The 15,711-nt window shown below is 40.2% G+C and overlaps 1 protein-coding gene across 2 annotated transcripts in view; it reads left to right on the forward strand.

Annotated features, from left to right (window-relative positions):
* The window catches only part of NR4A3 (nuclear receptor subfamily 4 group A member 3), a 40,200-nt gene extending 25,292 nt beyond the window's left edge, over positions 1–14,908 (forward strand). The window contains exons 8-9 of one of the 2 annotated variants that reach the window (XR_014247881.1): positions 11,620–12,921; positions 14,606–14,908. Coding sequence is in view for 1 of the 2 variants with exons in the window: in XM_082403988.1 (XP_082260114.1) it covers positions 11,620–11,867 (248 nt within the window). In the remaining variant the exon portion in view is untranslated. Of the gene's footprint in view, positions 1–11,619 lie in introns of both variants that reach the window. The other variant, XM_082403988.1, reaches the window with a different exon arrangement.
* Positions 14,909–15,711: the final 803 nt, after the last annotated feature.

Consider the following 15,711-nt stretch of genomic DNA (forward strand, 5'->3'; position numbering starts at 1 on the left):
TGATCAAACGGGGGCCTGGTGAGACAGTGACAGTAGATGGAGGCTCCAGAAGAGGCTAGCCAGACCAGGGGTGCACCTCCCATCCTTTTCGTCAGACCCAAGTACAGGCTAGGCCATTGGACTGAGGATTAAATTTCAGATTCTTGAAACACTCTTGGCCGTGGAGAACATGTTTTTCAGGCAGGTGATGAGTTTCACAGAGGACCAGATGCATCCTGTGGCACAGATGGGCCCTTCTTTCTGATGCATTGTCTATATGCACCTTCTTGGGACATCTGTTAGCTAAAGTGAGATGTATCTGAGTACCTTAAGAGGCTAAGCTGGTTCATCATTTAATGGTTTACATGAAGGTCAAGAAGAGTAAAAGCATGTGCCATGGGAGGAATAGGACACTAGCATGTTCCCTTAGTATTCCAAGTGGAACCTGAATCCTCCTGGTCTTTGATCCTAGATGAGAAACTCCCTTCTTTTGTAAGGGCTGCCAGAGACTTCCAAGGGAGCCATTAACAAAACAAAAAGAAACACAGTCTCCAGGAGTATGGATTTGATTAAGGGGGCTTTCAAATGGCAACGTAAGGGAGCACCCGAAGAAAATAAACCCATTTAAGGCACAGACATATTACTCCAGCAGTACTGAAATGAAACTGGCTCAAAGGCTACCTTTCAACTAAAGCTCTTCAGTTCAATTTTAAAACAATTCACCTCTTCCTAGGACAGTTAAACCTTCAAAACTAGAAAGTATGAAATTTAGTTAATTTAGAAAAACAGACACAAAAACTAGAGCCAGCCTTTGCTTTCCATAAATAAAGCCAGCACATTGCCATGTCTCTATGGAAATGGGTTTTGAGTCTAGTAAATCAACAAGTGTTCCCTGATCTAGGTACTCTGCTGCAAGTCAGTGGGTTTTCAGAGATGATAACACACATCCCTAGAGGAGATAGAATATGCAAAAGAATCCATGTGATAGAAGGTGCTGAGTGCTATGGTGGGGATGTGAAGGTGGGTACAAAGTGCTGAGAGACCCATGGTAGGGGGTGGTCTTCTCAAAAGAGGTAACATAAAAGAGTCTAAAAAAGAGTGGATATATGTATATGTATAACCGATATGCTTTGCTGTACACCTGAAACTAACACAACATTGTAAATCAACTATACTCCAAAAAAAATTTTTAAAAAGAAGTAAATATCTCCAAACCAGGAAAAAAAAAAGAGGTAACGTGAGCTGGTCTTTGATAAAAGCATAGGATGTCTCCAGGCTAAAATGGAAGGAGTGAGAATTCTAGGCATAAATAAAAATGTGCTAAAGCCATTGAAAATATGGCTGTCATACGTTTCAGGAAGGAAATGTGTAAAAAAATAGAGTGATGGGAAATGAGACTGGTGTGATAGGTTAGGGTGGGGCAGGGCATGAAGAAGCTTTCACATTTAGGTGAGAAGATTGGGGGTTATCTTGAGAGCAGTGGGGGATCCACAGAGATGAGCATCGTGGCCAGGCTTGCATTTTAGAAAGGTCTACCCTGACAGCTGGTTTTGAGCACAGATTTTAGCAGGAAAGAGACTAAGCGGGAAAAGGCCAGTCCAGGTGTGAGAGTTGTGGTTTAAGAGGAGGGACCGAGGCCTACATGTTTTTTTTGTTTTACCCTTTAAGTAGAAATTAATAGACAACAATGAGGTCACAGCATGCGGGTGCCAGGCAATCCCAACCTGGAGAGATCGGCAGTTCAGTGCACAGAATACAAACTAGGAATTAGGAGAAGGTGGTGCTAGTCTTGTCCCTGCCTCCAGTTTACTGTGTGTCCGGCAGTTATAGCTGCTCATCCACTGCCTATTTATGCAGAGGCATGCTCAGGGAGGAAACAGTTTAGCATGGCAGAAATTGCAAGGATTTTGGAGACCACCATCCCCAGGTTAGAATCTGGGATCGCGTATTTAGTAAGTACGTACTATTGAGAAATGCATTTCTCTGAACTTCAGTTTCCCCATCTGTAAAATGGGGGAAATAATATCTATTGCCTCAGGTGGCAGTAAGGATTACAGAAAATTAGGTTTGTGATGTAGCCAAACTGGATTCAGAATAAGCACTCTTATCCACTTATGTTCCACCCTGGAGGGATGGTAACAGGGACTCCCTCAAATGAGACACACGCCTGCCCCTTCTGCACACCCTAAGTGGTCCAAAGTCAAACTCAGTGGCATGAGGAATCAGGTGGTGGCCTTAGAAGCAGTGTGTTTGGTGAATATCTCTTTGGATGCTTGAGAGAGGCTCAGAGCAGGACAGTGATATTAAAGGAATTCAGCTGCAGTTACTGGGCACTTACAATGGGCCCAGTCCTTGGTGGGGTGGTTCCAGATCCTGTGCTCAGTCCTGCAGCCTGTGCAGAGCCGGGTGTTACAGGTGCTGTGGTTATAACACACAAGAAAAAGAAGGCCTCTTCTCTCATTTCTGGATCTCGCAGAACTCTCTTTGTGATTTGCTGGTTCAGAGGGGGTTTGAAATGTGTGAAAGCATCAGGAAATGGCAGAAAAGGCAGTGCCTGAGCAACAGTAGTGCACATTGTTGTGGATATTAATTTTCATTTGAATATGGGCTACCCTGAAATCTTGACTTCTAAATAAGCTCCGTTGATCCTAAAGGGTGCTTGTCGAATATCAGGGGGGCTATTGGCAGCAGAAAAATCATCCCAAAATCGTCTGCTCCAGACCACACAGAACTCATGAAAAGGAAATGGGGTCTTAGACATTTAACCAGTCTTGCTTTCCAGGAAATTTATTGAGAATCTGGACAATATTGGTAGTTTGTACAAACCTGACTTTGTTTCCTAATTCTTTTTTTTCCTCTTCCTCCACCTCTCTCTATGTGCCCTGGTGAAAAACTAGGTGGCGAGGTGGGGCAGGAAATGGTTTCTTTCAGATCACTCTCCTTTCGCACAGTGAAAGGGAATTCCCCACAGTTGTGGTTGTCAAATGTTTTTAGGTCCCCAGTTCATCTACCCTAACCATTCCCTTTTCCAGTGACATATTCCTGACATAGGAGTAAGGGAAATGCTTTGCTTCTGATGGAATATCAATGAGGTGGTATCTAGCTGCAGTTAATTATGTATAACAAATAAGAAGCCCCCCAAATAGAAAGTTAGTGTGGAATTACCATTTTATAAGTATCCATTCACTAAGTAAATACTGAAGACCTACTATATGTGGGGCATGGTGGCAGTCCCTAGGGATGCAAAGATGAGTCATGTGTGAATTCTGCTGTCAGAAAGTGTATGGTCTACTAGGAAGTCATATATGATGATGATGTAGTGAACTCAGTGTGTGGTGGTGAGTGCTCAGGTCCTTAAAAGTGCAGGGGAAGTTCAGACTACTGCTAGCACTTTGGAGGTGAAAAACAGTGTAGGTGCTGGTCATGAATAGCTTCCCAAGGAGGTGGTATCAAGAAATGAGACCATTTAGAGGAAGGACATTCCAGACGGAGGAAACAGCATAGCAAGGACATGGCAGTGGAACACTTCAACACATTTTGGGGAAAAGCAAGTATGGTGGAGTAGCATTATGTATCTTTTAAATCCTATATATAATCTCAGTAGAAAGAACAGAAAAATTAAAAGAGTACAAGTTATTACATTTGATGATTCTATGTCTTTAAATGAGCGTGAGAGAGAAGACATGAATCCACTGTGGGCCATGGTCTCTCTGCTTCTGGTGGTGAGAGCTGAGCGCATGTCCTGCACTTTGGGGAAATGTAAAGAATTTTCAGGAAAAAATATTGATTCTATGTAATATTTATCTTATGGCCTAGGATTATAACCTAACCTCGGAGTAAAATGCATTTCCCGTATAGTAAAAAGGGAAATAAGATTGGAAAGGCAGTTTTGGACCAGATGGTGGAGGGAACTTGAGTGCCCAAATACCATTTTGCAAAACACTACACTAAAAGAATGTTCCCCGTGGCTTTCTTTCCCTACTCATGTCTTCCGTCAGGTAGAATATGCTCTTTTCTTTCTGTAGTCTTTTTCTTTGTCTTATTGGAACATGAATTCTGAGATTGAGGGGGAGGCAGAAGGCAATGAAACAGTGACATGGCAGAACGGGGCAGGTGGCTGATCCTGCCACACCCTCTACCACCTGTCTTCCCAGAGCTCCACTGTTCTCTCTAAATGGTTACCTGGTTACTCTGTTTTTATATCACATATAGCCATCGGCTACATTGCAAGGAAAACTAAGTGTAAAACTTGGCAGGGCCATACTGTTTTTTTTAAAAGGTAGTGGAGAAAGGTTATCATGAGATTTGGAGATTGGAGAACTGAGTTCAAGTCTTCACCCTGCTTACTTCCTAGCTGTGCAAGTTTGGACAAGTTCCTTACCCTCTGTGAATCTCAGTTTTCTCATTTTTCACAGGGATAATAATGTCTGCTTGTAGGTTTCTTGTAAAGATTGAATGAGCTAATGTATACTTTGCAGAAAAAAATATTAGACAAACCTTTATTATTATTATCCTAAATGGTAGGAGTTTTACTTCCAGGTAGAGCTAGCTGTTCTAAGAATCCATAAAAATGTTGATGCATCCCTAGAATTGTTTATGCACATCACAATAAGCAATTTCTTTGTCTCTTTCTTTTCCAACTAGATCCAGGGTTTCTTAAGGGCAGGGAGAGTCTTATTCATCTTTAAAATTACTTTAGCATTGAAAGGTGTCTGGCACAAAGCAAATATTGGTTGAATGAATGGGTTAATTGTGAATAGCAGAAAGTTTCCCAAATTAGGAAAATCTGAATTATTTATTTTTAGCCCACCACTTTGTTAGTAGAAAATAGTCAGAATTCCTGAGAACTACCTTATTTCAATTCAGATTGACACAGTAATATTTATTGAGCATCTTCTATGTGCCAGGCATAAACTCCCTTATCCTCCAAGAGTTTGTGGTCTCGCTGGGGAGACAGACACCTGCTCTAATAGATCAAAGACAGACAGACAGACTGAAAAGCACTATTACAGCCTGAGCACAGGTTGCTGACCAACTTGTGGTTTCCTGATCAGTGTGGGCTCAGTGTCTCTGGGACTACCCGTCAGTACAGGATGTTATTATGACATGAGAAGTAGCGGTGAGATGACCTCCCAGAGAAGGAAGTAGAGCTCCGAGCAGGAAGTCCTGTTTGTTAGTTGGTGTCTGAGTTACACACACATCTCTCCCCAGTTTCTCTCCTCTCCTTCTCCTTTGGCTGGACCTGTATTATTGCTGTTGCTGGGTTGGCCTGTGTGGAGACCTGCTCAAAATCAAAAGAAGTTGCTTTTCCTTATTGAGGCTCCTGATGGTATCATCACCCCTTTCCTCATCCCCTGATCCTTGCTATGAGGAAGAGGATTTGGCATTTCTTGTGTGGGTCTAAGAGGCAGAACTGGAAACTGTAGGAAGGCAAAATTTAGCTCAACATAAGAAAAGCTTTCTAAAAGACAGAACTATTTGAAATTCGAATAAGCAACCATGGGCAGTGAGTTCCTGCCTTGGGGAGTGAGGTTTACGAAACAGAGACTAAATGAACTCTAGTTGTAGACTGGGTCAAACGTCTTATGGGGACTGGGGTTGACTATAACAGACCTTCTCCGGCTTTCACGTGCATGCAAATCACTGGACATCTTGTTAAATTGAGGATTCTGATTAGGTAGGTCTCGGCAAGGCCTGAGATTCTAACAAGCTCCCAGGTGATGTTGATGCTGCTGATCTAGGGACCACACTTGAGCAGCAAGGGACAAGGGAACCTACTGGTAATCAGGATTCCATGAAATTAACAACAACTACCATTTAAAAATACTCAGTGCGAGGCACTGTGCCAAGGCCTCTGCATGTGTTATTTGTTTAATGTTCTTTAGTAAATAAATTTGGAAGGACCTGAGATGGGTTACAGCAGAGATGGGAAGCACAGAGACCAGTCAAAAGCTATTAAAACAATATAGGTAACAGATATTGAAAACCTGGTCCAGAGGCAGTGAGACTGAGAGAAGATAGGTGCAAGGAACATTGCAGAGATAATAATCAAAGTTCTTGCATTGGATTAAATATGAGCCGGGGAGAAAAATTGTTAGATTTGATTGTGAGAGTGACGGGGAGGATTGTGGAATCATTAATAGGCCAACTCAGAAGTGGCTGATTTGAAGGAAAGTTGAAGGGAAAGTTGAGCTGGGGACGTGGAGGATACTTGCTAATATTTATTAAGTACTTACTATATGCCAGGCATTGTTCCAAATACTTCACATGTCTTAATTCATTTAATTCTCACAACAACTCATGAGGCAGGTACCATTATTAGCTCTATTTTATGAATGTGGAAACAGACCCAAAGTCACCCAGCTAATAAGTGACAGAGCAAAGCTTTACATCCAGGAAATCTGGTTCCAAAGCTTCTGATGTGGTAGGTTTTAGAGTTTGTTAAGTTCTTTCCTGTTGTTAGCTTCTTAATAACTCCCAACTTGCTTATTCTGAGCAACCTACCTGTTTAATATTCATTTAATATATTTTACAGGTCCCTCCATTAATATATTCACTTAACAGATATTTATTGGGTATCTCCTATGTAGTAGGCTTGGTGCTGGAGATACAATGATGAGCAAGTACAGTCTATGCCCCCATGGAGCTTACATTTAATGGAGGAGGAGGCAATTGTCGCAAAAATATCTGATTTCAACCTGTGATATCATTCAAAGGGAAAAAATAGAGAAAATGCCATAGGAGAACATGATCTAGACTGGGAGTAAAAAGGGAAGCTTCCCTGAAGAATTATTTGATCTGCAGTCTAAAGGATGAATAGATGTTAACTAGGTGAAGAGAGAAGAACATGAACACAAACCTAAGTAGCTTTATTATTTCACTCAATTAGTCTCTCCCCCTCTCTCTCTATCTCTCTCTCCCTGTTTCCTCCCTTCTCCCTCCCTCCCTCCCGTCTCTCCTCCTCCCCACTGCCTGCCTTCCTCTCTCTCCTAGCAGAGATGTCTATGGCATGGATAGCCAGAATGAGCAGGAACCCAGCAGTGTCTTTAGATACTAACACCACGCAGGTTAGGAGTGCGGTCTGTTGTCTGTCTGCTTTGTTCACTGCTCTAACCCCAGTGGCTCTAACATTGCTTGGCGCAGAATAGATACTCAAATATTTGTTGAAAGAAGCAATTAGTCAATTAGCTAATTAGGTACAGGGAAAGTAGGAGGGAGTTACAGGGAGGCTGAGTTAATCTCAGGAAGAGGAGGAACATTCTAACAGTGTTCAAGGCAACCAGGTATAATAGAAATATCTCTGGACTTGGTGTGAAGGAAATTAGCCACTTGTTAATTTTGACCATGGGCAAATCACTTAACTCTCTGTGCCTTAGCCTTCTTACTCATTGAATAAAAATCATCTTTGTCCTGCCTAATTCACAGGGTTATTGTGAGGGTGCAGTAAAATAATCTAAGTAAAAATGTAATGTAAAGTGCTATTAAACATATTTTTATTATCAGGGTGTAATAGTGAACTGCCGGTCCAGCTGGTGCCAGGTACTGTCTTTGTGGTATCTCATAGTGGGAATTCTTGTCTTAGGAGAAAGTTTGAACTAAATAACTCAAATTCTTTCCAATTCATATATTCTATGGTTATGACATATAAATCCATTATGTAACCATTTCTGTAAGTTGTATTTTAAAGTTTTGAATACATAAAGCTGAGTTAAAATACTGAAGTATTGGGTAAAAATGTTGTAGATCAAAATGCAAAAAATACTGAGAAGTTTGTTTTATTTAATGGTGGACAAAGATCTTAAGCTGAAATCTGTATATAATTCTCTAGGGAGGGGGGAAATCCGAATTTCTGATTTCCCCTAGAATTTATGAACTCTCTGTATATCAGCTCTGCAGCCATGTTTACCAAGCTGCAAGATGAAAGGGGGTCCCTTAAACTAAAATGTCAGTGATTGGGGTTTTAAGGAATTTCAAATTACTCGGAAGGTCCCAGACACTTAGTGACTCCCAAGTGATTTGAAAATCTTACTGACTGCTGGCAGCAGTTTGCCTGGAGACTGAATTTTATCTCAGCCCTTTTAAAAGAGTAAAGAAGCCACAAATCCAGTAGCTGTTCAAAACAACAAAGAAGGTGCCCTTGGCTTCTAACAGGAGTGTCTCTGAATTCCTCAAGGAATTCCAGGCCTAGGCTTGATCCAGCTGGCAGGAGGTATCGATCTCCACTTGAATTCACTGAATAAATAATGGTTGCCATAGTTATCGAGCAGTCACAACTGGTTGGAGAGCAGGGAAAACTCCGAGGCACCTTCTGTGAGTTTGGCCATGAGAAAGTCTGGTTACAAGGTTCCATAATCAACCCCCTCCTGAAATCCAGCCCACACATTGCTCAGTTTCTTTATCCTGATAATGAATATGGGATCTTGAATATAGTGCAAGGCATGAGGCACAGAAAGGAAGGGAAAGCTTAAATCAATGGATTGGTATTTTATTCTGGGAAAAGCATCTCTCCCTGCATTATGAACCTAATTTGATATATTTCAGTATTTAATAGAATTTGCTATCAGCAAGATGACTGTTTGATCGTGTTACAGCAACTAGAGGGCTTCTCAGAGGACCAAATCCCAGTTTGTTCTATTTTAACATTGTTTATTATACCAATAGCGTTAACCTGGATATTTTAAAAGAAAGGAAAAGAGTTATCTGACAATCTCATGAATATTTTCACTTTTCTGTTTCCTTTCATCCTTCTCTATATGCAGAAATAATTTTTACATGGATGGAATCACAGCTTAGATACCATTTTCTATTCTAATCTTTATTTAATGTGATATTATATATTTTGCCATGTCGCTTCACAGCCTTCATATTTGTCCTTTTTGATGTCTACAGAATCTTCTATTATGAGGGCATACCATTTTTCACTTAACAGTTCCCCTATTCTTCTTCCCTTTATCTTTTTCCATTTTTTAAAATAGGTAATGCTACCCCAAATGTCTTCATGCATACAGTCTTATTCTTCTGTTCAGTGTTTTCTTCAGATAAATTCCCAAGAATGGGATTACTTGGTCAGAGGCTACGAACATTTTATAGCTCTGGAAATTTACTGCCAAATTTGCAGCCAGCTTTTTTGCTTTTGGGGGGAAAATAAAACTTTAGGCAGAGCACCATTGCTGTTGAAGTTCACTCTTGAGTGCTTCTTCTGAGACTAAAACAAGGGGACTATGTATTTAGTAAAGATAAACCATAGAGGACAGCTTTGCACCTGGGCTGATTAATTAATAGCTTCCTGGGGGAAAGCAAAATCCTGCACAGCAAAGCTTGGGAGTCAGGGGACTTTATCGCCTTTGTTTGACCCTGCAGCTGCCAACCATTTGCCATGTGTCAGGTATTGTCTTAGGGGCTGACTGTACCATGCATGTAGCACTCTCCAGTTGGCAGAACACTTTTATGTAGCATCTTCTTAGCTGAAACTCACAATAAACCATGGAGGCGAGCTTTATTATAATCACACTTTTTCTTTCAATTCATTGTGTAATATTTAAGAAACACAGAAAAGAATGAAGAAGACTACAACAAAGACTTGTGTATCTACCACCCTTTAATCCCCATTTTCCTAGGAGGATGTTGAGCCTTAGAGCAATTAGGTCACATGATTAGTAAGTAACAGAACCAAAAATGGAACCCAGGTCTGTCTGACTCCAAGTTCAGTCACCTTTTCTCTATATTATGTTGCACTGAGATTGGAGACCTGTAAGTTACAGCCCACTGAGATGCTGCTGGCAATTTTCATGGTTGTATTTTAATATAATTATAAATATATACAAATGTGCATCAGAGCTGGAAGGGACCTTAGAGGTCATTAAATCCGATCTCTTCCTTTTCATAGGGGCTCGAGAGAGGAAGGCACTCCCCAAGTCATACACAACTAGCCAAGTTGGGGAAGAATGCAGATCTCCTGATTCCTGGGCCTTCTTTTATTTAGGGCAAGAGAAAAAAAAATGTGTCTAGATAGTTGCTTCATTTTTCCGATGATTTTGGGAATTAACTTTTCTAACAAAAATATTCCCAACTAAAAAAAAAAATTAATGTAGGAAAAATTAAAAACTAGTACTTGATTTCCCATTGGATGGATATCTTCCATCTCTCAAGAATTATTATTTTACATGTAAATATACCAAGAGATGAAAACTTTGACTAAGATAACAGGGGCCAAGCTCTTCTCTCAAGAAAGAGACTCTGATATCTACATGCTGAGGGAGAGCAAATTGATTTGTACTGGATGTCATGCTCCTTTCTGTTTGCAAGGAGATGCAACATTGCTCTGGAGCAAGAGGACAGAGTCTGCCTCAGAAGACTGGGTTCAAATCCCAGCTTTTAGCAGCTGTGTGACTTTGGGAAAACCATTTAACCTTATTTACAAAATAAGAGATCATAATATTTAACATGGAGATAATTTATACATTATTTTATAAAATATAAGATACTGGTGTTCATGTCTTGCCACATTATAAAATACTTGCACCACCTCCTCTGGGCCTCCTCTCTTCTCTTTGACTTTTCCGTCTCCACAGCAGAGGAACGTGTATTTTGTACCAGGTGTAGCTCAGGTGTAGGTGTGTGCCAGGTGTAGGTCAATAGGAGTATGGGGCTGGGAGAACAAGGAAAAGAAAATCTGGATTCTTCTCAATGCTGGTTAGCATGAAAATACAAGAATGCACTTTGTATCAGGTCTTGCAGGGCGGCCTTTGCATTAACAAATGGAAATTACAGCCGCATTACCAACCCAGTGTGTCAAGATGGGAACATTTTTTCATTTGCCTGGATGTGTTTCCATGTCACTCTGAAAAAGAGTTGCTTCCTGATGGGGCTTTTGGAAGACCTCAGTCAGATAATGTGTGCAAAATAGTAACCACCCTGTTATTCACTCAATGTGGCTCTGTGACGGGAACTGTGTCTGCATTATTCGCCCAAGCTGATCCTCCCAGAAACCCTGAATTGGGTATGATTATTATCTTCATTTTATAAGGAAACTGGGACTCAGAAGTTAAGAGACTTACTCAAGGGGACACAGTGAGTAAGTGACAGGACTGGGATTCAATCCCTGTTGTTGTTTAATACCAAAGGCCATGAACTACCTCTAAGAGGGAGGGCACTTTGGCTGTAAAATGCCATCCCAACTGGCAGAACAGGGCACAGGCCTCCATTAGGGATTCACGGTTTGTTTGTTTGGGTTTTTTTTTTTTTTATTTTTGGCTGCGTTGGGTCTTTGTTGCTGCACGCGGGCTTTCTCTCGTTGTGTTGAGCAGGGGCTACTCTTCGTTGCGGTGCGCGGGCTTCTCATTGCGGTGGCTTCTCTTGTTGCGGAGCACAGGCTCTAGGTGCGCGGGCTTCAGTAGTTGTGGCACACAGGCTCAGTAGTTGTGGCTCACGGGCTCTAGAGCACAGCCTCAGTAGCTGTGGCACACGGGCTTAGTTGCTCCACGGCATGTGGGATCTTCCCGGACCAGGGCTCGAACCTGTGTCCCCAGAATTGGCAGGCGGATTCTTAACCACTGAGCCACCAGGGAAGTCCAGGGATTCCGGGTTTTTTAAGATGTAACTGCCTCCTAAATTTTTCTATCCTTTTCTAACCCTCTGCAGAACGACATGGGTTAAAAGAACCAAAGAGAGTGGAGGAGCTATGCAACAAGATCACAAGCAGCTTAAAAGAGCATCAGAGTAAGGGACAAGCTTTGGAGCCCACCGAGCCCAAGGTCCTGCGTGCCCTGGTAGAACTGCGGAAGATCTGCACCCTGGGCCTCCAGCGCATCTTCTACCTGAAGCTGGAAGACTTGGTGTCTCCACCTTCCATCATCGACAAGCTCTTCCTGGATACCCTGCCTTTCTGAGCAGGAGCAGCCTGAGCAGGGAGCTGCCTCATGTGCTAGCAGCCGCTTGCCAAGCAGCGGTGGATGGGTCTGGACACCTACCATCTTCTGTCCTTCCTTAAGAGAAAAAGCAAGCTCCTGTAGAAATGAAAGACCTTTTTTTTTTTTTTTTTTCCTGGCACTTTTCCTTACAACTGAAAGCCAGAAAACTTGCAGAGTATTGTGTTGGGGTTGTGTTTTATATTTAGGCTTTGGGGTTGGGGTTGGGGGGGTGGGGTATAGTTCATGAGGGTTTTCTAAGAAATTGCTAACAAAGCACTTTTGGACAATGCTATCCCAGCAGGAAAAAAATAATAATAATAATAACTGTTTTAAAACTCTTTCTGGGGAATACAATTATAGTTGGTTTGTATTTAAGAACAAGAACAGCCAAGGGTTGTTTGCCAGGGTAGGATGTGTCTTAAGATTGATCCCTTTAGAGTACACTTCTTGTATCAAGGGTACATATGTGGTGCAAACAAAGCAGAAATTCCCTCTTCCTAATTTCTTTCTTCCTTATTTTATTTTAACAAATGGTGAAAGATGGAGGATTACCTGTAAATCAGACATAGCAAAATGATAATGGCTGTTCGCTTCCATATACAAGTGCAATTTTTAAAGTGCTGTCTTACTAAGTCTTGTTTATTAACTCTCCTTTATTTTATATGGAAATTGAAAGGAGGCAGTCATGTTAGCAAATGACACATGCTAATTTTCCTAGCAGAGGCTTTGTCCACCTGCCCTTTAGAACCCTTCTGAGGTATGGCCCATCCAAGAATTTAGGCCATTCTTGATGGATACAGATCCCTGCCCTGACTGTCCATCTGTCCTAAAGGGGGCTCAGATTATAAGATGGATTGCATACAGCTTTTTTTTTTTGTCATGTTCTGTAAATCCAGCCGGAGTTCCCTAAACTTTCTTCAGTTATAGAAACCGACTGACACATTCATTCAGAAGCCCCAGGAGCATTCAATGAGTTTTAAGCGTTTGAACCCTAGATGAGAACATGCAAATGAGTAGGAATGGATCATACAGGGTAAGCACCAGGGATAATAAGGTTTTTAAAATATATATAATTTAATTTTTGTTATCGGTTAAAGAGACAATTTTGGAGAACAAGCAAGTCTTATTATAAAAAAAAAAATAGTGTGAATGTAAGTACTTAGAAAGGATTAGTGGGCTGCGTTTCAACATTCCGTGTTCGTACTCCCTTTTGTATGTTTATACTGTTAATGCCATATTATTATGAGATAATTTGTTGCATAGTGTCCTTATTTGTATAAACATTTGTATGCACGTTATATTGTAATAGCTTTGCCTGTATTTATTGCAAGACCACCAGCTCCTGGAAGCTGAGTTACAGAGTACTTAAATGGGGTGTTCACAGTGAACTTGGATACACCAATTAGAAATTAAATAAGCAAATATATATATAAATACAGCAGGTTACATATATATATTTATAATGTGTCTTTTTATTAACCATTTGTACAATAAATGTTACTTCCCATGCGGTTATTTTTTGGTTCATTTGCAGTGACTTTTAAGGCAGTACTGTTTAGCACTTTGATATTAAAATTTTGCTTATGTTTTGCTAAATTCAAATAATGTTTGAAGATTTTTAGGTCTAAAGGTCTTTATATTATATACTCTGTATCAAGTCAAAATATCTTTGGCCATTTTGCTAAGAAACAAACTTTGAATGTCAAACTGATGTCACAGTAGTTTTTGTTAGCTTTAAATCATTTTTGCTTTAGTCTTTTTAAAGGAAAAAGAACAAAACTATGCTGTTTATATTGTCATTAAATTATACAATCAAACAAATGCCAAATGAATTGCCTAATTGCTGCAAAGGATAGCCGAGATAGCAAATCATATATGTTTTTTTCCAAGAGTCATTCTGATATTTGATCATATATTATGTTTGTGTGAGCTTTTGTGAGAGATTATTATTTTTATATCAAGATGATAGGATCTGGAATGTTAGGATCTTGGAATGTTAGACTTAGAAGGGGCCTGACTTGTCAACTAGTCCACGCACCCTGAAATTCATAGAGGAGAAAACTGGGGCCCAGCAAAAGGCAAAGAGTTACCCAAGGTCAGACAGCTGGTAACAGAATCAAGACTAGGACCTAATCCTTCTTTCCATGGTCTTTTTACTTAATTTACTGCACCTATAGGGAAACAGGCTTTTAGAAATAACCACTAATATTTATTTACATTTTACCATGAAAAAGTAGTACTTTTGCAGTAATTTTTTTTAGCTTATATGCAAACACAATAAACATTATTAAATATCAGGAAAGCTAACTTTTCATACAAGGTAGCTTCAGACCAAATTCAAAATGAATTTGGATAAATTAGAAATACTGTGCATACATATAACCCTTTTGTGCACCGTTAGTCTTGGAATGTTAATCCTTGTTTTTTTGTCATGTCTGTAAAGGAAAAACAAAACAAAACAAAAAAACAGAGCCCTAGAGAAATGCTGTCACTTTTCATTTTTACACCCATCAGATTTAAGGGAAAGACTTTTTAGCTGTTATTGATTGGTTGGAAGGAATGAAGGTTTTTAGTTATAGGTCCAGACACTAGTGCTGAAAAATAAAGATTATAGCCAGTGTTCTTCTGTCTTCCATAGTTATTACAACTATGAGAGCCCCCCACCAAGTCATCTATCAATTCAAGTCTCTTTTTTTATCTTAATGTTGACACACAAGTTTATACAGAGTGGATGACCAAACTAGCTCAGAAGAGGACAGCAGGAATTAAAGCAGGTGATTCTTCCCTTGTGGGAGAGCTCTCAGTGAGAAAATGCCTTCTGTGGGCGGAAATCAGGAATCCACCAGCTGTTAATGGAGAGTGCCTTGCTTTCATTTCAGACAGCAGAGTTTTCCAAAGTTTCTCTGCTCCTCTAACAGCATTGCTCTTTAGTGTGTGTTAACCTGTGTTTGAAAGAAATGCTCTTGTACATTAACAATGTAAAGTTAAATGATTAAATTAAATTACATTTTATCAATGGCTACTGGTGTGTTGAATAAGCACGCTTCATTTAACAGTATTTTCTTAACCATTTATATAATGGTATTTGCTGTGAACTCTTAAACATACCCCAAATGGATTTTTTAAAAGGCTTACTAATGCTGAAAAATTAATAGGCATTCTGAATTGGAAATATATTAAACCTCACTGATTGGGAAGAAGGACATTCTAAATTCAATAACCATTTATTGACTACTTCCTGCAGGCAAAGCACAGTTGGGTGCTTTGAGGAGATACAAACATGCACAGTGTATGAAGTTTTTGCTTTCAACTGTATATAACATAAGTGGAGCTAACAATCTGTTGCCTAAACTTATCATTTAGGGGTATGAAGGATTTATTTCTATATCAAGATGACAGGATATCAGTTGTTTGTGAACCAGAATTTACAAGAATCAGGGTTAGAGTTCTCAAAGATTGATTGGTACTCTCTGCCTTTTTGCTGAAGCCATTACTATTACATTGCTTAGAAACCCCTCTGTGGGCAATGCAAATACAACTTTTATTCAGCTCTACCCCAAACACATATTCCAAGTTAGTACAAATATGGTTTTTTTGTGTGCACTGATAGCTCAAAACTAGAAACGTGGGAGCTCTCATGATTTTCTTCATTAGTTCATGCATAGAGTATTTTCTAAGTGCTGTGTGTGGTCTAGGAGCCAAACCCTTCTTCCTGCTTCTTGCCAGTGCCTTCATTTCCTCAACTATAAAATACAGTAAGAAGAGAATGAGAGATACAGCGGAGCACCATCTTGCATACAAATTCAAATATAGGTGCTTGGCC

This window comes from Balaenoptera borealis (genome assembly GCF_965194805.1).
Source record: "Balaenoptera borealis genome assembly, chromosome: 8".
Classification (NCBI taxonomy): domain Eukaryota; kingdom Metazoa; phylum Chordata; class Mammalia; order Artiodactyla; family Balaenopteridae; genus Balaenoptera; species Balaenoptera borealis.